The sequence below is a fragment of the Medicago truncatula genome, chromosome 1 (assembly GCF_003473485.1).
Source record: "Medicago truncatula cultivar Jemalong A17 chromosome 1, MtrunA17r5.0-ANR, whole genome shotgun sequence".
Classification (NCBI taxonomy): domain Eukaryota; kingdom Viridiplantae; phylum Streptophyta; class Magnoliopsida; order Fabales; family Fabaceae; genus Medicago; species Medicago truncatula.
The window spans coordinates 27779877-27801765 of NC_053042.1; the positions used below are offsets into that span (position 1 = coordinate 27779877).

Consider the following 21889-nt stretch of genomic DNA (forward strand, 5'->3'; position numbering starts at 1 on the left):
TTTTAATTTTATATGGTCAATTATTGTAAAGAGCAATTAACAAAGGTTAATGTTAATTACTTAAAAGAAAGAAAATGGACGTTGTTGACTTCATAAGACATTGACCATTTTAATTTCATATAATTGTGTATAATATACATAAAACCATTTTCATATATATACACAATTGACTATATGAATCAATTAAAATGTTCAAGGTACAATTGACCATTTTTCATATAAAATCAAAGACGTTTGTTCACGTACAATTTATTTAATTTAATAAATAATTATAATATGCTCAATTTAAATATATATTATTTGTATTCTTTGTACTAGCAAAAAATACAATAATATTCCACTTAGAAAATTTATATGTTGATTAATTAAATTCTTCTATTTAATCATCAAATAATAAAGTAATTCTTTAGTAAGAATTAGAACACTCGTTTGTGTGTGACCCTGTAGGTTCAATACTAAATTGGTAATAGATTAATCAAATTAATATATTAATCAAGGTAGGCGTCTAGTAACACTCCTTAACGTCCATGTAGTATGAAGTACTATTTTACTATCAAGAACCAAATAGAATGACATAATATTTTTCTTCTGTCGTTACAACTCTTGTTAACTCTAGAGCATGGTACAATTGTCAAACTCTAATAAGTTAACATATATGACTTAAGAAACTCATTTCTTCTTTCATTTAGTTTTCCTGGCCAGAATTTTGATTTTATCATAGAGTTCAAACTCATCACCAAGAGTTGACAGATCCCATCTTGATTAGTCATTAATTATACAAGCATTTAATCGTATCCAATATCCTTTCAACTAGCACCCTAAGGTATTAGGTGTTCAGAATCAAAATACAATAAATAACATGTTAATTACTATGACAATCTCAGGTCAAAGAAAATTATTATATTCTTTCTTGAGAACTTTTCTATTGACAAATTAAGGTAATATCGACCATTAGAAATTCTCAGTTGAGTCAGTTCAATGATCACATCTCTATATGCATCATCTATATATGTAATTTAATAAATGAGACTTATTAATCTTTATCCAATAAAGACTATCACATATATATTGATCTATCCGAATTATTGATGTCCTATTCACAACAATCATACGATCAAGAACAATTTAGATTAAAAAATAATAAAAGACTTGTTTCTAATTATCATAATCTCTATCATGATAACAAGTCTACAGTTTTAATCAAGGACATTATCAAATTAACTATTTCACTAAACAGTAAACAAGATAATGAATATTTATCAATTCTAAAATTGGTTACATAATTGATTGGATCTTGGGCATCTCCAACAGGGTGAACCCTATATCTACCTGCATTCACGCATAGTGATCAAATAGTCCATTCAGAATGGCTCTTTCAATGATGAGTGGTGTATCTATAACACTCATAATCTCACACATAGTGCGATCCAGCCAATATTTATGGGGTAATTCTATTAAATGACTTCATATCCGAGCTATTCTATTAAACTAATTCTATTATGCTTTATTCATTTTTACAAATTCAAACAATGAAACATGATTATTTTCTACTCCATTACATCACATTCCATCCAATCAAACATAACCTGGAGGAGAAAAGAGTGGAGGAAATAAATTAGTTTAAATTTAGTTAATTGATTAGATTATAAATTTAGTCAATTTTACAAAAGATGCGATAATTTTTGTCAATTTTTTTCTATTACTTCTGACATCTTCTCTGTTAAATCAAAATGTCTTAATTGAAACATAATAATACAAGTGAAGAGAAAATTGTGGTTTTATTCATGAAATATAAATTAATTTATTTATAGATGGCCTGCGGCTATCAATACAATATCATTATATAACTGCATCTCATGATTCAATGTAGCAATGGCAGACGTATTAACATTCTTTTCACGAGCTAAGCTATCTTCACACCTTCCAAGTGCATCACTAGCATATCTGATATCCAAGTCTATAAGGTCCGGTTCTTCAATCAATGCAACTTTTAATTGACCAACCACACTATTATAATCATTAGCACATTCTTTGATGGGTTGAGAAGAAGGATATTTTTTCATAATTTCTTTAACTTGTTGTTGGGATTTTATTGCCTTCCCTATTGCCGCAATCTTTAAAAATGACCTGCAAAAGGTAAGATAATCTTTGATCAAAGTAATTGGAGGGTAACCTTCTATTAGTTTGAGACAGCGTTGTTCGAAGTCTTTCTGACCAGGTTGTTTGCATACATTTTGGTACAACTTGAGGCTTGGTGTTGGTGAATTGGCATGGGAAATAAAGATCATTGAAATGGTGAGCAAAATGGATAAATAGGTTGAAGATGCCATTTTCTCTTTTGACAATAGACTTAGTTTGTTGTTGAGGAGAATGGAGAATAGACGTTAGGGTTCTTAATTTATAGGCATTATAATGCAATACCTTTTTTTAGGAATTCTCCCAGTCAAACGAGTGAATGAATCTGGTCAGAAACAAATTCAGTCAATAATATTCTAGGTTTTTTTGTTAGATCATGTCCAATGATTTTCTCTTTCAACACCATTCAACACCCACCTTTTCAATTCTCAATACTCCATATCATTTTCTCTCTCTTATTCAACACTCATTTAACTTTTATCCTTTCCAATGGTTTTTCATTCAACACTCTACCCCACCATTTTTTTTTTATTTCTTATTCTTATTTAATTTTTGATTTTATAATTACATAAAATTATTGATTATAATTAAATTAAAATAATACAATTAACAATTTATTTTTTTAGTTTTTTTGGAAAAACAAAATTTTGTAAAATAATTTATTTTTATTTTCTTAAGTTAAAATGCATTACAACAAACTAAGAACGCGACACACAAATAACTTAAAATGCAATACAACAAACTAAGCACGCGGCACACAGATAACTTAAAATGCAAGACAATAAACTAAACATACAACACACAAGTAATTTATTTAGTACGATACAAATCATCTTCAATAACGATTCATTCCAAACTTTGTCCATATGTGCTTCACTAGATCTGCTTGCAATTTGTGATGAACATTTGGATCACGCAACTCAGATCTAGCACGCACATGATTTGCAAAAGCTGGTAACACCTCGGTCGAGTATGGTTGCGGTGTACTAGATCCACTTCCCCCAGGTTGCTCAAAATCGGTCCAACATTGAGCATATGTATCTCGTTCATCCTCAACAATCATATATGTAATATGATGCATGACCTCATGATGATACCCAAATCAGCTATGTCCCACAAGTGAGCTGGTTCACGGATGATTTTAAATCGAGCTTGAAGCACTCCAAAAGCACGTTCGATGTCCTTCCGACATCCCTCCTGATCTTTTGCAAATAACTTATCAGGTTCACTTTGAGGAAGTCTAATTGATTTGACGAAAGTTGGATAAGAAGGGTAGCTACCATCAGCTATATAGTATGCCATATTATAGGGACGTTGATTCACAAAGTAATTCACCCTTGGAGCCTTTCCCTGTTCCACATCATCAAACACTGGTGACCGGTCTAGAATGTTTATATCGTTCAACGTTCCCGGAAATCCAAAAAAGGCATGTCAGATCCATAGATCATGAGATGAAACTGCTTCAAGAATAACTGTGGTGGTTCCCTTATCCCCCCCGGTAAATTGACTTTCCCATGCTTTAGGACAATTTTTCCACTCCCAGTGCATGCAGTCAATACTCTCGATCATCCATGGGAACCCCCACATTTCACTAACATGTAGTATTCTTTGCAGGTCATCTTGGGTTGGTGCTCTCAAGTACACTTGCTCATACAATCATATGATTCCTTTGCAGAATCTAAGTAAGCACTCCAATGCTGTACTACTTCCTATTTTGATGTATTCATCGACCGCATCTGCTGCCACACCATATGCTAACATTCGCATTGTTGTGGTACATTTTGCTAACGATGATATACCTTCTTTATTGGCTGCATCAACTCGTTGGGTGAAGTAGTTATCACTACTTCAAAGGTCTCCAACGATTCGAAGGAAAACGTGTTTTTGCATCCGGTACCAACGACGAAACATTGCATCGTCATATGTAGGCTCATTGGCAAAGTAGTCGTCAATTAGTCTTTGGTTTGCCGCTGCATGATTTCTATTGAAATATTTTCTAGTACGAGATGCACTACATTCCTATAATTTTTTTCGATGCTGAATAAATCGGTTGGCGATATAAGTGTCTTCAATATCACGTTTTTGGAAGTATAGATATGATCTTTTCTCCTATCAATATCTTCATTTTGCGAATAAGAAAAAATCCTCTATTTATGGATATAGATCACCGAATAAAAACCAAGTGATTTCTTATAATTACAACATCTCTATCCAAAATTATCTAGAAGAATATGATATTCTAGATATGGAAAAAAATCTGGATAGAAAGTATTTCAATTGGATGGGAATGAATGTAAAAAGGAAAAAGACTTCTAGACCGAAGGATAAATTCCTTATTCCCGGATTTTGGTTCTTTTCAAAATTAAGCAAATTTTATTGTGCATATAAGATGAATCCTTGGATCTTACCAATAAAATTCTTTGTTTTGCAGCTTGATAATTTAGAGTTAACAACGGAAGAATACATGAATACAGTAAGTAGTCTTCGATATCAAAAGGGTCTATTGATAGTTTTTTTTGGAAGTAGATTGAATAGTTTTTTGTGATATTGGAAGTAGATATGAATGAGATTTGTGAAATTGGAAGTAGATATGAATGAGATTTGTGAAATGGGAAGTAGATATGAGTCCCTATATATAAGTACATTGTGTGGTGGACATTGACGAATTTGAAATAAGTTATTGTATTGTATTAAAGCAAACATTGGAGATAATTATTAAAACAAATAATATGTGAAATAATGAGCACACAGTGGGGATAATTATTAAAGCAAGTAATATGTGAAATAATGGGCACACAGTGGCCATAATTATTAAAGCAAATAGTATGTGAAATAAGTCACGGGGGACTAGACAACACTGGGAACTATCAATGGGGATAATAAAGCAACCACTGATGACTAGACAACACTGACAATTATTAAAGCAAACATTGGGGACTAGACAACACTGACAATTTTGACCGAATACAAACAAATATTTGATTGAAATTAATTTCCAAACAACTCACGCTCTAAGTTTTCCAACATCTCTTTTTTCCGGTCATCAAGATGCTCTTCAGAACTTAACTTTACATACAGTTTCATTTTCTTCAATCTGTTTTTCTCATGTTGCACCTGTAACACCCCGTTTTCCCAATATACAAATTTCTTAAACATTTATCAGAGTAAAAACCATAAACGGGATATCACATAGAAACGTAATCCAAAAACAGTTAAATAATAATTTAACTTCCACATAATATTTTAACATAGCAGCGAAATATTAGTTCATAAACCATAAATCAGTTTGGCACGCAGGCCCCAATAAAGTATCTCAAAAGAGTTAATCAAAACAGAAATTATCATAGCAGTTCACGTAAAAGAATGAAGCATGTTATAGCATATAACCCCATCCCGTTACGTATCAGAGCGACCTAGACGACACAGTGAAGGCAAGGCCAACTCACGAAAGCAAACTGCACACTAAGCACGATCACCTGCAAGTTACCCATACGAAGGGCAACATTTTCAAGCAGAAGGGGTGAGATTTCATAATCAAATAACATTAATCAATACAATTGCGAATCATAAATTAACATCATAATCATCCTTAAATAACATTGCATAATTGCTAAACAGTTATAACATAATCATATAACCAATTATCATGAACAACATAACATATTCGATAATCACTTATCACATAATCACGTAATCAATCATTATCAACAAGGCATCTTAATCATGACAATGCGACAATGCTCTTAGACTCCTTATATGCATGTGGTACCAATCGTCATCATAAGTATTAATATACTTTAATCGTGCGGAGGACAAAGCTCCTATAAAACGTGCGGAGGACAAAGCTCCTATTATTCGTGGTGAGGACTAAGCTCAATGAGATGCTATGCATGGACACTTATGAACAAAAACATCGTAATCAACATATCAACATGCATCCAATAATTTGGAGCTAACTTCATCATGCACTTAGTTAAATAACGGAAGCAGCATAAACAGGTCACATAAACGAGATGATATCATTATATCAATAGCACATAAATTGCATCATTATCAAGCTTTCCTATCTTGCATGGATATACAATACATTAGTTCATGTCCAATTAATATCAACATAACTTAAACAACTCTACAAACTGCATTAAACGTCATCATTAGGTCTTATTATTAGTTAGGGGTTCACTTTAGATCAACACGTGCGACACAGATCGCACAAACACACAAGCAACTGCATCCTGGCTGTGCTCGCGAGGTGAGAGTTCTTACTCGCCATGGCGAGTACCACTCAACTCCCAAAATAAACTTGTTCTAGGTTCCCTCTGATCCTACATTCATTCCTAATCAATACTAGGCATGTTCAGGCACTCAAAGGCACTCAAGGTCCAACTAAAAAGGTCGAAACACAAATTATAACTGAAGTAGATAAAATAGTCACAAGGAAGGGGGGGTTTGAATTGTGACCCTTTAAAAATTAAACCTGCCACTTAAAAGTTATTCTCAAGTTGATAACTTGGAATGGTTAAGCTAACAGACAGACTTCAGAACATTCTGAAGTATTAGTATAAACACAATTTGAATAATTAAATGTGTTTGTGCGTGTTGTGTTTACTGTAAGTAAATAGTAAAGAGAAGAGAAGAGAAGAAGAACACACAGAAATTTATAGTGGTTCACCCAATGTGGGTTAGTCCACTCCTCACAATCTTGTGAGATTTTCCACTATGATGCTTGAGATAACTTCTCAAATCCTGCACCTTACAACCTTGTTCACCTGAACAATTACAACAACTGTATTCTCTTAGCCTCAGCAGGCTTACACCTTTCTTGCTAAGTTACCCACTTAGACTTTACACCTTTCTGCTCAAACTAACACTTTAGTACCCCTAAAGCTAGATGAGACTTTCCTTTACAATTTGTATGGAGGTTTGAATGATATAGATCAGACAAGAGAAGAATGGAGGTTGAGATTTATCTTTGAAAAGATAAGAGAGATATTGATTTACACTTTTGAAGACTTCTTGGAATCTTTGTGATGATCAATATTTTTGCTAAAGCTTCAAACACTCTTATGTTGTTTTCTTGTATGCTTTGCAAAGGTGTGTGTTATGCTGAGGTCTTGATCTCTATTTATAGAGTTCTTGAGCCTTTATAGCCGTTGGAGAGTGACCACTGGTCTTATGCCACGTGTCCTGGGACCCACCAACTTTAACTTGAAATTCTGGGCAAAATGAAATACTTCAGAATGTTGCTGTGTTCTTGAGAATACTTCAGAATGTTGTTGTGTTCTTCATGATCTTCATCTGGGTTCATGTGGATGAACGGTCAGATGTGCATCTGGGCTTTTGCAGATGAATATCACATGAATTTCTAGGTTGTACTTGAAGATTGTTCTTGGACGTACTTCAGAATGTTCCTGGATCAGATCTTCTTTGAAATCTGTCTTGGAACTAGTGCAGAATCTCATAAAGTGGAGCTGTCACTTCACTACCATGCTTTAGGGGATTTGGTTTGCTTTGTACAGTACCAACTCCCTTATGTGTCGAGATCTTGTTGAATCAGATCTGATCTTGCTTTTGATTTTGCCTTTTGCTTTCCAACCACTGTACTGTTCACGTCAGAAAAAGCATGGAGTAGGATCGAACATTCTGAACTCAGGGGACTTCAGAATGTTTCTTTTGTTTCACTTAGGATGATTTGTAAGACTTGTAATTAATGTAATCAAATCCTAATAGTGAAACATTTATGAAGTGCAGCATGGAAAACATCTAGGATGATATTCTTAATGGAATATTCCTAATGTTTTGTACTTCAATTGTTCATAGTCTTAAATGAACATTGAAGATGCCCTTTTTGACTTTAATCAAATAAATGCTTTTATTCCTTGATTGATCTCAGTCATGTACTTTTCTGGGCTTTCATTTAAGTCACGTGAACCTTGCATGTTCTTCATTTAGTCCATGAATTTCTGGGCTTGGTTCTTGATGTTCATCATGAACAACCTTCTGAACTTTGTCCAACCTTCTGAACTCTTTTTAACTTTCTGAACTCTGACTGAGTTTTTAAGTTTTTATGTCCTTTGATTCTTTGTATCTTGGTATGAATTTACACTTGTTCCTGTCTTAGTTAACCACTCAAGAGCACAAGTTAAATACCAACAAATTAATCAAAGTCCATTAATTCCTTAATCATCAAGGTTTGTTATCTTTAAAAAAATTAGGGATTTTGCCTCAACAATGACATGCTCTCTGCCTAAGCTCGCGAGGCGAGGAAGGGTTGCTCGCCATGGCGAGTTGCACCAAACAACTCGCGAGGCGAAGGGAAAGGGCTCGCGTGGCGAGCGATGAAGTTCATCACTCGCGAGGCGAGGATCATCCCTCGCCGTGGCGAGCGATGAACAGAAGCACGGGCAGACTACGGGTTTTCTCGAAAATCCATCAAATAACACGGTTCAAAGCCTAATTTTGATTCCATAATCCATCCTAAACATGTTCTAAGGTTAAAAGACGATTTCTACATCAATCTAAACCAGTTTTTACCATTTGATCATCAATTTTTAGGGTTTTGACCTAATTTCCAAACTTTTCTAAATCAATCCTAACTTTGTCAATTAATCATCAGAATTACAACAATCACTGCTATTGAATCATTAGTCTCACCCTTACCTTGTTTGAAGAAAATCGCAGCACTTTTGGTCTCTTGCTCCTCTCTAAGCTTTTCTCCCTTTTTCCGAAAGTTTTCACGTACAATAATTTTCTAAAGATATTCGGTCTTCCCTATTAAATAAATATCAAAACAGCCCTCAACTAAATATTTTATATTATTTTCAAATCTTTATTTTATTTAACAATAAAATAATTCTCATATTCTTATCAAATCTTCCAAAGCTCATAACTTAACACGTCATCGATCAAATCATCATAAATCATCAAGACATACCAAAATCATGCATATATTATATAAATATAATATAATCACCTAAACTCGATTAAATAAACGATTAAACGAAAGTGGGCGTTACAGCACCAAGGTGAACTCTTTCATTTTTTCAATCTCTTGCACCTTGATTTCCTTGAATTTAACCCACTCCTTTTCCACCTCCTCCAAGGCAGCGTCCTTTCTTTTCTTTTTACCTTTTTTTTTAGATGCCTCCCTACCCATTGGACGAGCACTAGATCCTACAGAGTCCTCGTTAGATCTCTTAGATCCACTACTTCCTGACCTAACATTTCCTCCCATTTGACTACCATAACGTGGTTGATCACGGAGAGCGTGCCATTCTTCCTTTAAAGTAAATTGAACATTCTTCCCACATGCAAATAATTCCTGCGCTTTTGCCAAAACATCATCTTCCGACCAATCGCTTCCTTGCAAACGCTTAACGCTTTCATAAGCACCAATCCATTTATTTATTACTTTGCTCATATAATTAAAACGGTTTCGGCATGCAACTAGATCGCGTGGAGAATCGAATGAGCAATACTCATTACAATACTCAGCAATTTCACCCTAATATGTTTCACCTCTCTGGTTTCTCTCGACAACACTGCTTGTTCCATATTTAATCCACGCACTAATTAGCACCAAATTTTGTTCAGTGTTCCATGTTGAAGTTCCTTACTTTTCTTGCTCATAGGAGTTGAATTTTTTGGATTTGTAGTGACTTCATTAGCAACTGCCATGCCACCAGGAGTTATTTGTGTTGAAAATTCAAGAAATTGAGATGCAGCAACACTGGGAAAATTTTCATTCTCCATTGGCATATAACCATTAAACGAGGGTGTTTGAGATGGATATCTCATCATAGATCCATAATATGCATGAAAGTTTGGAACAGAGGATGACTGGTTGAAATTTGGTGTAAAACCAAAATTAGGTATGTTTTGAGGACGCTGGTTGAAAAATTGATTTGAATTTTGATAATTGTTTGAATTTTCGTAGTTAAATGGGTAATTAGAATAATTTTCGGCGTTGAAATGATTATTATTGGGATCCATTTCACTAAAAATAAGATTAAAACTTCACTTAGTTTGCTAATAGGGATAATAATAAGATTAAGATAGTGAAAAACTTGATTTTTTTTTTCTGTGTCCAAATCAAATGAACCAAGTCTCTATTTATAGAGAAAAAAAATCATGAATTTTGGTATTTTAAAAAAAAAAATCATGAATTGTTATGACATTTGACTACTTTATTTCATTCCTTAATCCGTGTGCAATTAGCTAAAGTGACACTCATTTTGAAACGGAAGGAGTACTATTTTTCTTGATTTCTTTTATTTTTTTCTACAAAAGGGGGGTCAAAGGCCATTATTTTCCTTGATATCTTTTTCTTTTGAAATTGATTTCTTTTTGTTTTGAAATGAGTGTTTTCCTTTTTAAAAATTAATTTACATAAAGAGCAATAAAAGTCATCTCCAATTGTTTAACTTAGTTAATAGGGAGTGAGCTCCAGCCGCAAGGCTATTTGACAAAAATAAAACCATCTCCAATTATTTTGCTCGGTTTCCATCACAATTGTTTTTTTTTTCTCTTTTGGTTGATAGTCATCTCCAAATTTAAAACTACACTATAAATTTCTTGAAAATAAAACTACACTATTAATTTAGTTTCAAATACATAAAAAAATCTGGTCAACCCAAATTAAATACTAGTAGTTTTTCATAAATAGTTATATATTTTTTTTATTATGCTAATAATACTTATATGATTTGGAATACAACGAATTGGATTGACTGAATATAGTTTTGAATTTTATAATGAAGACTCATTTTAGTTCATGAGAAAAATTATGATACTCAATTTAACCGTCGAAGAAAATAAAAGCATCTTTTTACTGAATATAAAATAAAATAAAATGGGACAACTTAGTCCTATCTTGTTCACAATTTGTTTAGTTGATGAAGAAAATATATGTTGAAAAATTAAAGAAAAGGAAGTTAAAAGAAGAGCCAAAGAATAGAAAATGAGACGATATTTAGTAATTTTGTATGAGAGAAAAGAAAGTAAAAGATGAGAAAAAAACATCGATATTTATAAAATAACTAGAGTCTTGCTAACTAGTGTCCTGCCTTCGGAGTTAAGGCCGTTTATGAGATTTTAGTGGCTTAGAACGAACCTACAATTTAGGTTCTAAATAATAATTATATAAAACGTTTAAATTTCTAAAGTGTGAAAATAACTTCAAGGATTTTACTAGGTTAATATATATTTTCTAACAAAAACATCAAAATTCATAAAATTTTTGAGTGTTTATTTAATATTAAAATGGTGATACAAAACTATTCTTACGAGCATTTCTAGATGCAAAGTCACTAATTATGCGTCTACATCAATATGTTCTTTCATATCAATACATAAAATGGCTAGACCATTCAAACTTGACATTGCCGATCTAGTTTTTCAATAATTGTAACTTTGAAAAATTTCTATAGAAAATGTGAGATTCAATTCCTCAATAGCCCCATTTTTCAATTAAAATGTGTTTGATTTTAGCATAAAAAATATCCAATTTCTAGGATCATAGATATATAGAGGAGGGATAAAGTGGTCATCAATGGGTACATTGACATTTGAGGCATCAAGAACAATATCATGGTCAAGATTGTCATCATTTAAATTTTCATTAGATTGTTCAAGATTATCTTCTTTTACTTCCATCATTATTTTAAGGCTCTTCTACTCGTTTACTAACAAATTTATGTTCTCACTTTTGTGATTTTGTTAATTCTAATGCTCGTTATCTTCTTTTTGTTGGAACAAAATGTGTTTAACATTGTCACCTTAAGTTTTGATGATAACAAGGTATTAAAAAGTCAATTGGATATGCTAATATTTGTTCAAGTGTGCAGGACCATAGACTAAAATTTATAAGTCTTAAAACAAGGTATTGGTTCTGAAAAAACAAATGAGAGCAATGGAAATTACAAAGGAAGCTTATGTTGCAAGTCTGAATCTGAAGACCATCAGATTATGAAGATTCATCAGAAGTTGACTGCCATAGTCTAATGTCATCAAAGTCTAAAGTTCATCAGAGTCTGAAGTCAAGAAGCTGGAGTTAGTTAAAGTTGGTTATTTGAAAACACAAGATTTCAGAAGGAATAAAAGCCTGGAGCAACGACTATTTCAGAGGAATTAGAAGGCATTTGATGCTTATCCACTGAAGAACGCAGGAAAATGACAATAGTACAATTGTACAACCACTACTCCACTACTCCACTCTCTTATCTGCATATAGTACTGTTATAGTTGTGTCTATGCTGGTTAATTCTCCAAACAAGGAATGGATTTCAGATTATTCCCTCCTAGGACTTTAAACAAATAAAGCAACAGGTCATTGGTGATGATCAAGCTTCAACAATGACTCTTTTGATGTGTTTGCACCTCTCCAACATATCTTTCACACCTCTATATAAAGGAGTGAATACTTAAAGATTATGAAAGAGTCAACAACATTTTGATAGTATTAAAACTCTGCTGAAATTATTTCACATCAGTTTACTTAGAATTTCTTAACAACTTTCATATCTCAGAAATTCTAGAGTCTTAAGAGTCTGATTATGATTTGTATTGTGAACACCACTGACTGTATATCAAGTGTTCAATCCAAATATTTTTCCTGTGTAATTGTGTTTGTTTAGAAGTCTCTTGCTTTTGTGCTTGAGCATAGGAAATCTTTTGCTTGTGTGCTTGAGTATTTTAAGTCTCTTGCTTGTGTGATTGAGCATTTGTAATCAGATATTGATTTTAGTGAACTCTCCTTGGAAGTACAAGGGGGAGAAGACTACTTCCGGATTGTGGAAGGAACATGTATAATTGCTTTATGTCTTTCTCTTCTCTCTCTATCTTTACATTATCCGTTGCATTAGACTCTGAACGTTGCTTCAGGATCTGAACTCTATCATACTCTAGACTTTGGACTTAGTTTAAAAAGAAGAAAAAACCAACACAATTCAACCCCCTCTTGTGTTTTTCTCGCCTTCAATTGGTACTAGAGCTCCGGTTCTGTTGTCTTAACACTTAACAGTGTAACAAAAAAAGATTTGAGAAATACATGTCAACCGGTGAAGGTTCTAGTACTAGTTACAAGTCATCTAGTTCAATCAAACCTCCAATGTTCAATCGAGATCCTGATACCTTCTCTTGGTGGAAAACCAAAATGTATAGTCACATTATGGGTTTAGATGAAGAGCTATGTGATGTCCTTGAAGACGGTGTTGGGGATTTGGTGTTAGATGAAGAAGGAACTACTATTGATAGAAAGAAACACACTACTGCTCAGAAGAAGATGCACAAGAAACATCACAAGATTAGAGGCATTCTTGTTGCTGCTTTGCCTCACAAGGAGTACTTTAAGATGAGTGATAAATCAATTGTTAAAGCAATGTTTGCTTCCTTGTGAACAAACTATGAAGGTAACAAGAAAGTCAGAGAAGAAAAAGCTATTATGCTTGTTCATCGGTATGAGTTGTTCAGGATGAAGGAGGATCAGGACATTGAGACTATGTACTTAAGGTTTTAGACTCTAGTATCTGGACTTTAAATACTGAAGAAAAGTTATGTAGTTTTTGATCATGTGAACAAGATTCTAAGGAGCTTACGTGCTAAATGGTGACCTAAAGTGACTGCTATTGAGGAAGCTAAGGATCTAAACACTCTAAGTGTCGAAGATCTCATAAGCTCTCTCAAATGTCATGAGATTGGTCTTATTGAACAAGAACCTGTAAGAAAGCAAAAAACTATTGCACTAAAGTCTAAAGGAAAGTCTTCAAAAGCCCTCAAAGCAAATGAATCTGAAGATGAGTCTCCTGCTGGAGATTCGGATTAGGATCATGTTGTTGTTGAAGAGATGACTATGCTCTCCAATAGACTCCAATATCTGGAAAAGAAGAACAAGAAGTTCTTGGGCAGAGGCAGTGGTTACAAAGGCTCAAGAAAAGAAGATCACAAAGGTTATTTTAACTACAAGAAACATGGACACTTCATTGTTGTCTGTCCTAATTTGCAAAAAGAGAAATCAAAGGAAAAATCAAAGAAACCAACCTTCAAATCCAACAAGTTCAGAAGACAGATCAAACAGAGTCTGATGGCTACTTGAGAAGATCTAGACAATGAGTCAAGGTCTGATAAAGATGATGCTAAAGATGAAGTAAATGTGGCTATGGGGTTAGTAGCTACAATGAATTCAGATGCAGAACCTGAAACAAACTCTCAAGATGAAATGAGATTTGCTTAAGAGGAAAGGAAAAGCAGATCTCATGGTACCTGGACATTGGCTGCTCACCACACATGACAGAAGAAAGGTCTATGTTCCTAACCCTAAAAATGAAAAAGGGAGGAACTGTGGGATTTGGAGGAAACCAAACTGAAAAAATCATTGGTATATGAACTATTGGTAACTCTTCTATCTCTATTAATAATGTGTGGTTTGTTGATGGACTTAGACATAACCTACTTAACATTAGTCAGTTTTGTGATAGTGGTTATGATGTGACGTTTGGTAAGAGCAACTGCACAGTAATCAACAAAAATGATAAGTCAATAATGTTCAAGGGAAAAAGGAAAAATGATGTCTATAAAATTAATTTTTTTAGAACTGGCTTATCAGAAGGTAGTTTGTCTTCTATCAATGAATGATAAGAAATGGCCGTGGCACATAAAGTTGGGACATGCTAACTGGAGATTAATCTCTAAGCTTAGTAAGTTACAACTGATTGAATTCTTACCAGACATTGACTATCATTCCGATGCACTTTGTGGTGCATGTCAGAAGGGAAAAATTGTTAAATCATCTTTCAAATCTAAAGACATTGTTTCTACTTCTAGACCCTCAGAACTACTTCATATTGATTTATCTGGACCAATTAGCAATGCATCCATTTATGGAAGTAAATATGGATTAGTCATTGTTGATGATTACAACAGATGGACTTGGGTTAAATTCCTTAGAACTAAAGATGATGTATATGATGTGTTTAGTAATTTCTGCATTCAAATACTGTCTGAAAAAGAATTGAAAATTTTAAAAGTTATAAGTGATCATGGTGGAGAATTTGAAAATGAGTCATTTGAATCTTTTTGTGAAAAACATGGAATTGTCCATGAATTCTCTTCTCCTAGAACTCCACAACAAAATGAAGTTCTAGAAAGAAAGAATAGATCTTTACAAGAAATGGCTAGAACCATGATTCATGAAAATAATTTGGCTAAACATTTCTGGGAAGAAGTAATAAACACAACATGTTATGTTCAAAATAGAATCTATATCAGATCTATATTTGACATAACAACATATGAACCCTTTAAAGGAAGAAAAAAGAAATTTGATACCAAAGCTCAAAGAGGAATCTTTTTAGGTTACTCTGAAAGGTCCAAGGCATACAAAATGTATAATTCAGAAACACAATGTGTTGAAGAATCAATTCACATCAAATTTGATGACAAGAAGCCTAGAAGTAAAATTCCAGAGCTAGTTGAAAGTTTTTGCAGGTATATAGGTGTCTGAAGAACCTTCAGAACTTGATCAGACTCTAGAGTCTGATGAGAGTCCAGAAGCTGAACCCACTCTAGACGCTCAAAATGAAGAAGCTTATGATGAAGCTCAAGATGGTTCGCAACAAGCTACTCAATCCAAAAATACTTACAAGTACAAGTCTTTACATCTAGAGGATCTAATCATTGGAAACTGTTGAATAAGAGAGAAAAGAGAGACATATGATGAAATACCGTGTATCTGAATAACACAATGGAAGATTTATTATATAGAAGTAAGTAGCTTAGGGCCGAAGCTATGATATATTTACAGAATGAATATTCATCAAAATATTATATCATAAGTAACTTAGAGAGTAAGCTAAAATAATTATTTTATGTGTGCAAAATTTAAGAAAAACCTTGACATTTTCTACTTTGGTTAATTATTTAGAATTTGAGTCTATCTATTATTCAAACCATTTCATTTTTATAAATCAATTTGGTGTGAAGAAAAAAAAAAGATAATTATTTCTTACATAATTTATTTTTATTCTACTCCTTCATTGTGGTATTTTTATTTGTGATTTATTTTAAAATTAATTTTGTATTATATTAATTAGTTTTCTTTTTTACTTGGACATGGTGGTCATATATAGTAGTAAAAACTACACGTTTTTTTTGTACCCAATTGCTCAGTCAAATAGGTTACAGATTACTCCTAATAACTTGGCTTTACTTGAGTGGGAGAAATAATAGCAACATTTACATAGGAAACCAATTCATCTTTGGCATATACATAGGAGAAAACCGTTTCAGTCAGCAGACCCATGATCATTTTGTGTCTTCTCTTTCTCGGATCCCTCTCTCTCAAGTTGCCCATTGAATCCCATTCAAATTACCATGAATTGGGTTTTAAATAATTAGGAGCAATATTTCTGTTGCTTTGTCATGCCTAGCCGTCATTAACAAATATGCAGTCTCTCTCCCCATATTAGCAAACTCACACCTCTTTCATTGAGTTTACACATTCTTTATACCATTTAGATTCATATGCCTCCACCACCTGGTCCATCCAAAAGATTTGCTCAATCTTCAAAAATTACACCGTAGCTGCATATTTGAGGCATAGAGTCGTGGCTTTGGAAGGGAAGCAGTCCAAGGTAAGGGTTTTTTTTTCCCATATGTCCATACTAAGTACTGGATCATGTTATGAATGTTATGAATTAGAGATAGAGATTCTTGTTTGTTAAAAAGAAAAATAATTAAAATATAAATCTATATGGTAAAATTTAACCTTTTATAAAAGTTATTAGTTTAATTATATTTTATATGATGTGTGTATGATAATGTTATGTAGAATGCCATTTATTTTATTTTGCCATGCATATATATGTTTTTTTTGTGGTGTTGGAAAAGAAGTGTTACGTTTTTTTTTTGATGAATTAAAGAAAAGAGAAAGTTGAAAATGTGAGTTTGTGAAATGATGAACTTTTGGTTGGTGTGTTTTGATGATGTGTTAATATTTGACTGTAATTGCCTTAGTGGCGGGTTATAATTATATTCTGTGTGGTGCCTTAGTGGCGAGTTTTAGTCTGCATTTTCATGATCATGAAAGGCATATGCATTTGTGTGATGCCTTAGTGGTGGGAATTGCAATTATAGTCTGTGTGGATGCCTTAGTGGCGGGAATTGCAATTATATTCTGTGCGGATGCCTTAGTGGCGGGAATTATACCCGGATCATATAATTATAAGAGCATGCATCTTATGCATATAATTGCATTGAGTTAATTGTATATTTGCGATTTTATAATTGATTAAAATATTATAATGCAAATGAAATGTGTGTGAACTTTACTTAAAAATATGACTTGAATGTATTTTTCTTATTTCTTTTTGATTGATAAGTTTTGATATTTTCTACTTTATGACATTGTTTATGGTGCTTTGATATGAACCAATTTGGATAAGGAAATTGACCCTTACACTAATATTTTAAGTACCAAAGAAGAGATGGTCCATGCTTTGAAGTTTTTTCTTGAAGTGTGTACGGGGGACAAATTGGGTTTTTTTTTTATCGAATTGTAAATTTTAAAGGATATTTATTTTAGGAATTTTAATTAAATTATGTTAAGAATTTTGTATAGATTTTGTTAAGAATTTATTATTTGTCGTGCTTCTTCGAATTGAAGTTCCTTGAGTAAATGCTTCTACCAAATGAGTTCACATGTTACTAGTGCCATGACTCTATATTCTGCCACAGCGCTTGATCTTGCAACTACATTTTGTTTCTTACTCTTCTAGGATTCGAATTGAAGTTCCTTGAGTAAATGCTTCAACCAAATGAGTTCACATGTTACTAGTGCCATGACTCTATATTCTGCCACAGCGCTTGATCTTGCAACTACATTTTGTTTCTTACTCTTCTAGGATATCAGGTCTCCTTCAACAAGTACACAATACCAGATGTGGATCGTCTATCAATGAGTGAACCTGTCCAGTCAGCATCTAAGTAATCAACTATATGAGTATGTCCTTTATCGTCATAAATGAGACCTTTTCATGGAGCACCTTTGATGTACTTAAGAATTCAAATTAAAGCATTTATGTGTTCTTGGCAAGGAGAATTTAAGAATTGGCTTACCACACTAACTACAAAGGAAATGTCTGGACGAGTGATTGTGAGATAATTAGATAAGAACAAGATTAGTCCATAATTAGATGTGAAATAATTTTCCTATATAAAAGACACAAAGCCTTTTTTCATTTTGATACTAAAACAAGCCAAGAACCTTGGAGCATAAGTCACACTTCGTAGAATAATAAGAAGGCTTTCCATTTCCCAAATAGTTCACATAGTCTAAGATTTAAGGTATGCATTTTCCTCTAATATGACATGCAATGTGAAAAAGAAAAGACCAAACCTCAAATTTGTTCCTATTTTAAAGATGATATCATTCATTCACTTCTCCAGATTAAATTTAATAAATCAATCATCAAGGAAATCGCTATGTTACCTTTCTATCCTATTTCCCCTCAAATAAGTAAATAAAAAAGAACAGCAATGGTTCTCATTACACATAAAAAAAATATAAATTTTCAAGTTCGGGGGTTATTTTGCATATAAGTGCAAAACTTCAGGGGTATTTGCAAAACGTCATGTTCACTAACAGGAAAATTTGACGGAGGGGGTAAATTGATCAACCTTGTGCAATTTTAGGGGTAATTGAAATTTTGTTAATTTCAGGGGGGTAATTGCCTATTTCCTCAATAATATATATTACAAAATACTAACTCATTTTTCCTTTTCTCTCCTTTCTTATTATTCTCTTCTTTTATATTTTAGTTTTATTTTTATTTGTTCTTCTCGTTTTTTTTAAGTAGTTTAGTAGCTAGAAGTCACACATTTTAAATGTGAAGATTAGAGGTGTCCAGAGTTTGAACCTCAACCCTATATATAATATGTAATATTTTTACCAACTAAGTTAAGTAATTCACGGGATCGTTGTTAATCTTCTATCTTAAGAGACGATGGCCATGATCAATAACTGAATTTTACTGGTTATTCTAAAAATTGACTACTTATAAAGTTAGTAGTTTAAATAAATGGTAAAATAAGGAGAAAAGTTACTACAATGATAACTTACATCCACCTAAAAACACTAAGGTGCAGGTTAGCAAGCTGCACCTACTTATAATTTACTAAAACACTCTTTTATTTATATTCTAATTAATTTTAAATAAAAGGGCAATTTTATAACTAATTTAAAAAAGATCCTTAAAGAAAGAAACAAAAAAGACAATGACATTCTTAAGGTACAAAACATATAATAAAGACAAACTCTTAAGGAAACAATATTTGGAATGATGAAAGTGAGTATAAATTAGTGAAAACTGCTAACTTGCACCTTAATAATAGTTATAAAAATGAGTGTAAATAATCAAGTGGGTGTATGTTGCTAACTTGCACCTTAGTGTTTTTAGGTAGGTGTAAGTTAGCAGCCCATATATATATATATATATTAATATATTATAATAATACTAATTACGGTATAAAAATATGCACCCCCTGATTCAGGGTTCCGAATACGCCACTGGTTGTGATACCTGGAAACTGGTTGTAGATGCAATGAAAAAGAAGCTATCAACATGGAATGGGAGGAGTTTATTCATAGGAGGCAGAGTAACTCTCATCAACTCAGTTTTGAGTAGTCTGCCTCTGTACTACTTCGCCTTCTTTAAAGCACAGAAAAATATCCTGAATGAATTGATTAAACACAAAAGTTGAAAACACAATAATACAAGTGAGGAGAAAATTATGTTTTTATTCATGAAATATAAATTAATTTATTTATAGATGGCCTGCGGCTATCAATACAATATCATTATATAACTGCATCTCATGATTCAATGTAGCAATGGCAGACGTATTAACATTCTTTTCACGAGCTAAGCTATCTTCACACCTTCCAAGTGCATCACTAGCATATCTGATATCCAAGTCTATAAGGTCCGGTTCTTCAATCAATGCAACTTTTAATTGACCAACCACACTATTATAATCATTAGCACATTCTTTGATGGGTTGAGAAGAAGGATATTTTTTCATAATTTCTTTAACTTGTTGTTGGGATTTTATTGCCTTCCCTATTGCCGCAATCTTTAAAAATGACCTGCAAAAGGTAAGATAATCTTTGATCAAAGTAATTGGAGGGTAACCTTCTATTAGTTTGAGACAGCGTTGTTCGAAGTCTTTCTGACCAGGTTGTTTGCATACATTTTGGTACAACTTGAGGCTTGGTGTTGGTGAATTGGCATGGGAAATAAAGATCATTGAAATGGTGAGCAAAATGGATAAATAGGTTGAAGATGCCATTTTCTCTTTTGAGGAGAATGGAGAAGAGACGTTACTTAGGGTTCTTAATTTATAGGCATTATAATGCAGTACCTTTTTTTTAAGGACTTCACTCAGTCAAAATAAGTCAATGAATGTAGTCAGAAAGAAATTCATTCACCATTAATATTCTTGGTTTTTTGTTAGTAACTCAGTTCATACCAGTAATGACGTACTATGACGAGGTGCGACTCATGCATATCGTTTTCATTTCTTTTGAATTTTTTTATTTTTTTTTGTTGACAAGGACTTCTTTTTGTTTTGAAATTAGTGTTTTTCTTTTTTGTGGTGGTCGGGATTCGAACGTCACACCTTCCATATATTATGCATTGTTCATATCAACTGAGATATGCTCACGAGAATATTAGTGTTTTCCTTTGATTACACCTAGCAATGAATCGAACCAACTCGACAAAAGTTCGAAACTCGATTCAACAATTATCTCGTTGAACTTGGTTCATGAACCAAATGAGCTGAACTTTAGCTGAAAATTAAGTTCATTAAATAAATGAGTTGAACTTGAGTTGTATATAGTTCGACTCGATTGGTTAATGAGTTGGCTCGATAATATATACATCCTCCGGTCACTAATACAAGCAAAAAACTACATTTTAGGTTCAACGCAGTAACTTGAGTTGAAAAAAAGGTTCGTATCGAACTCGAATCGAGTCGAGCTCAGACAAGTTCGATTCTACTCGACTCATTTCCAGCCCTACATCTCAGTTACTATTGTAAAAATCAAAATTTTATATTTATTCATTAAATGATGTATATAGACTACATAATAAAGGAGTTACAATCCTCTCCATTTGTATTTTTCTCCATTTATTTCATTTGGAGATATAAAAACACAAAAATTTGAAAAAAGTTTAAAATAATTAATGATGGTGGGACCCACGTAGTGGTAGGAGCCATATAAGGCTGGAAATGAGTCGAGTCGAATCGAACCTGTCTAAGCTCGACTCGACTCGTTAAGAATTTGCTCGGTTTGAATCTCGGTTCGAGTTTGACAAGAACTTTTTTCCAGCTCAAGTTCGGCTCGTTTAAAGTCCACGAACAGTTTGGTTCGGTTCATTAGATTCAATTCGTTTGTTCAAAACACGTAACTTTAGGTATGGAAATGAGTAAAACCACATGAACCACATAACTCAAAAGTCAAAGAATTTAAATTTTTGACCCATAAATATATTGGAATTTATACCAATTTTTAATGGACAAGATGAGGCTATTATTTACACATAGTAATTAACACAGGTATGCAACCACCAAATCCAGTTTTTTCTTATCGTGTCATATGTTTCACTTATTATATATAATGGTATCTTCCATTTTTCACGCATGTTCTGATGCGGGACTATTTCAATTTTGAAATCCTTAAAAACTACACCAACAT

The 21889-nt window shown here is 33.0% G+C and overlaps 2 protein-coding genes across 2 annotated transcripts; both read right to left on the bottom strand.

The window, feature by feature from the left end:
* Window positions 1–1792: 1792 nt before the first annotated feature.
* Window positions 1793–20524, bottom strand: LOC120575979 (uncharacterized). Its single transcript, XM_039826918.1, has 2 exons — window positions 20479–20524; window positions 1793–2330 (listed from the first exon to the last, which is right to left on the bottom strand). The coding sequence occupies exon 2, from the start codon at window positions 2328–2330 to the stop codon at window positions 1806–1808; it is 525 nt and encodes a 174-aa protein (XP_039682852.1). The 5' UTR covers window positions 20479–20524; the 3' UTR covers window positions 1793–1805.
* On the bottom strand, window positions 9149–9556 carry LOC120578230 (glutathione S-transferase T2-like). The gene has a single exon (XM_039830658.1). The coding sequence runs from the start codon at window positions 9554–9556 to the stop codon at window positions 9149–9151; it is 408 nt and encodes a 135-aa protein (XP_039686592.1).
* Window positions 20525–21889: the final 1365 nt, after the last annotated feature.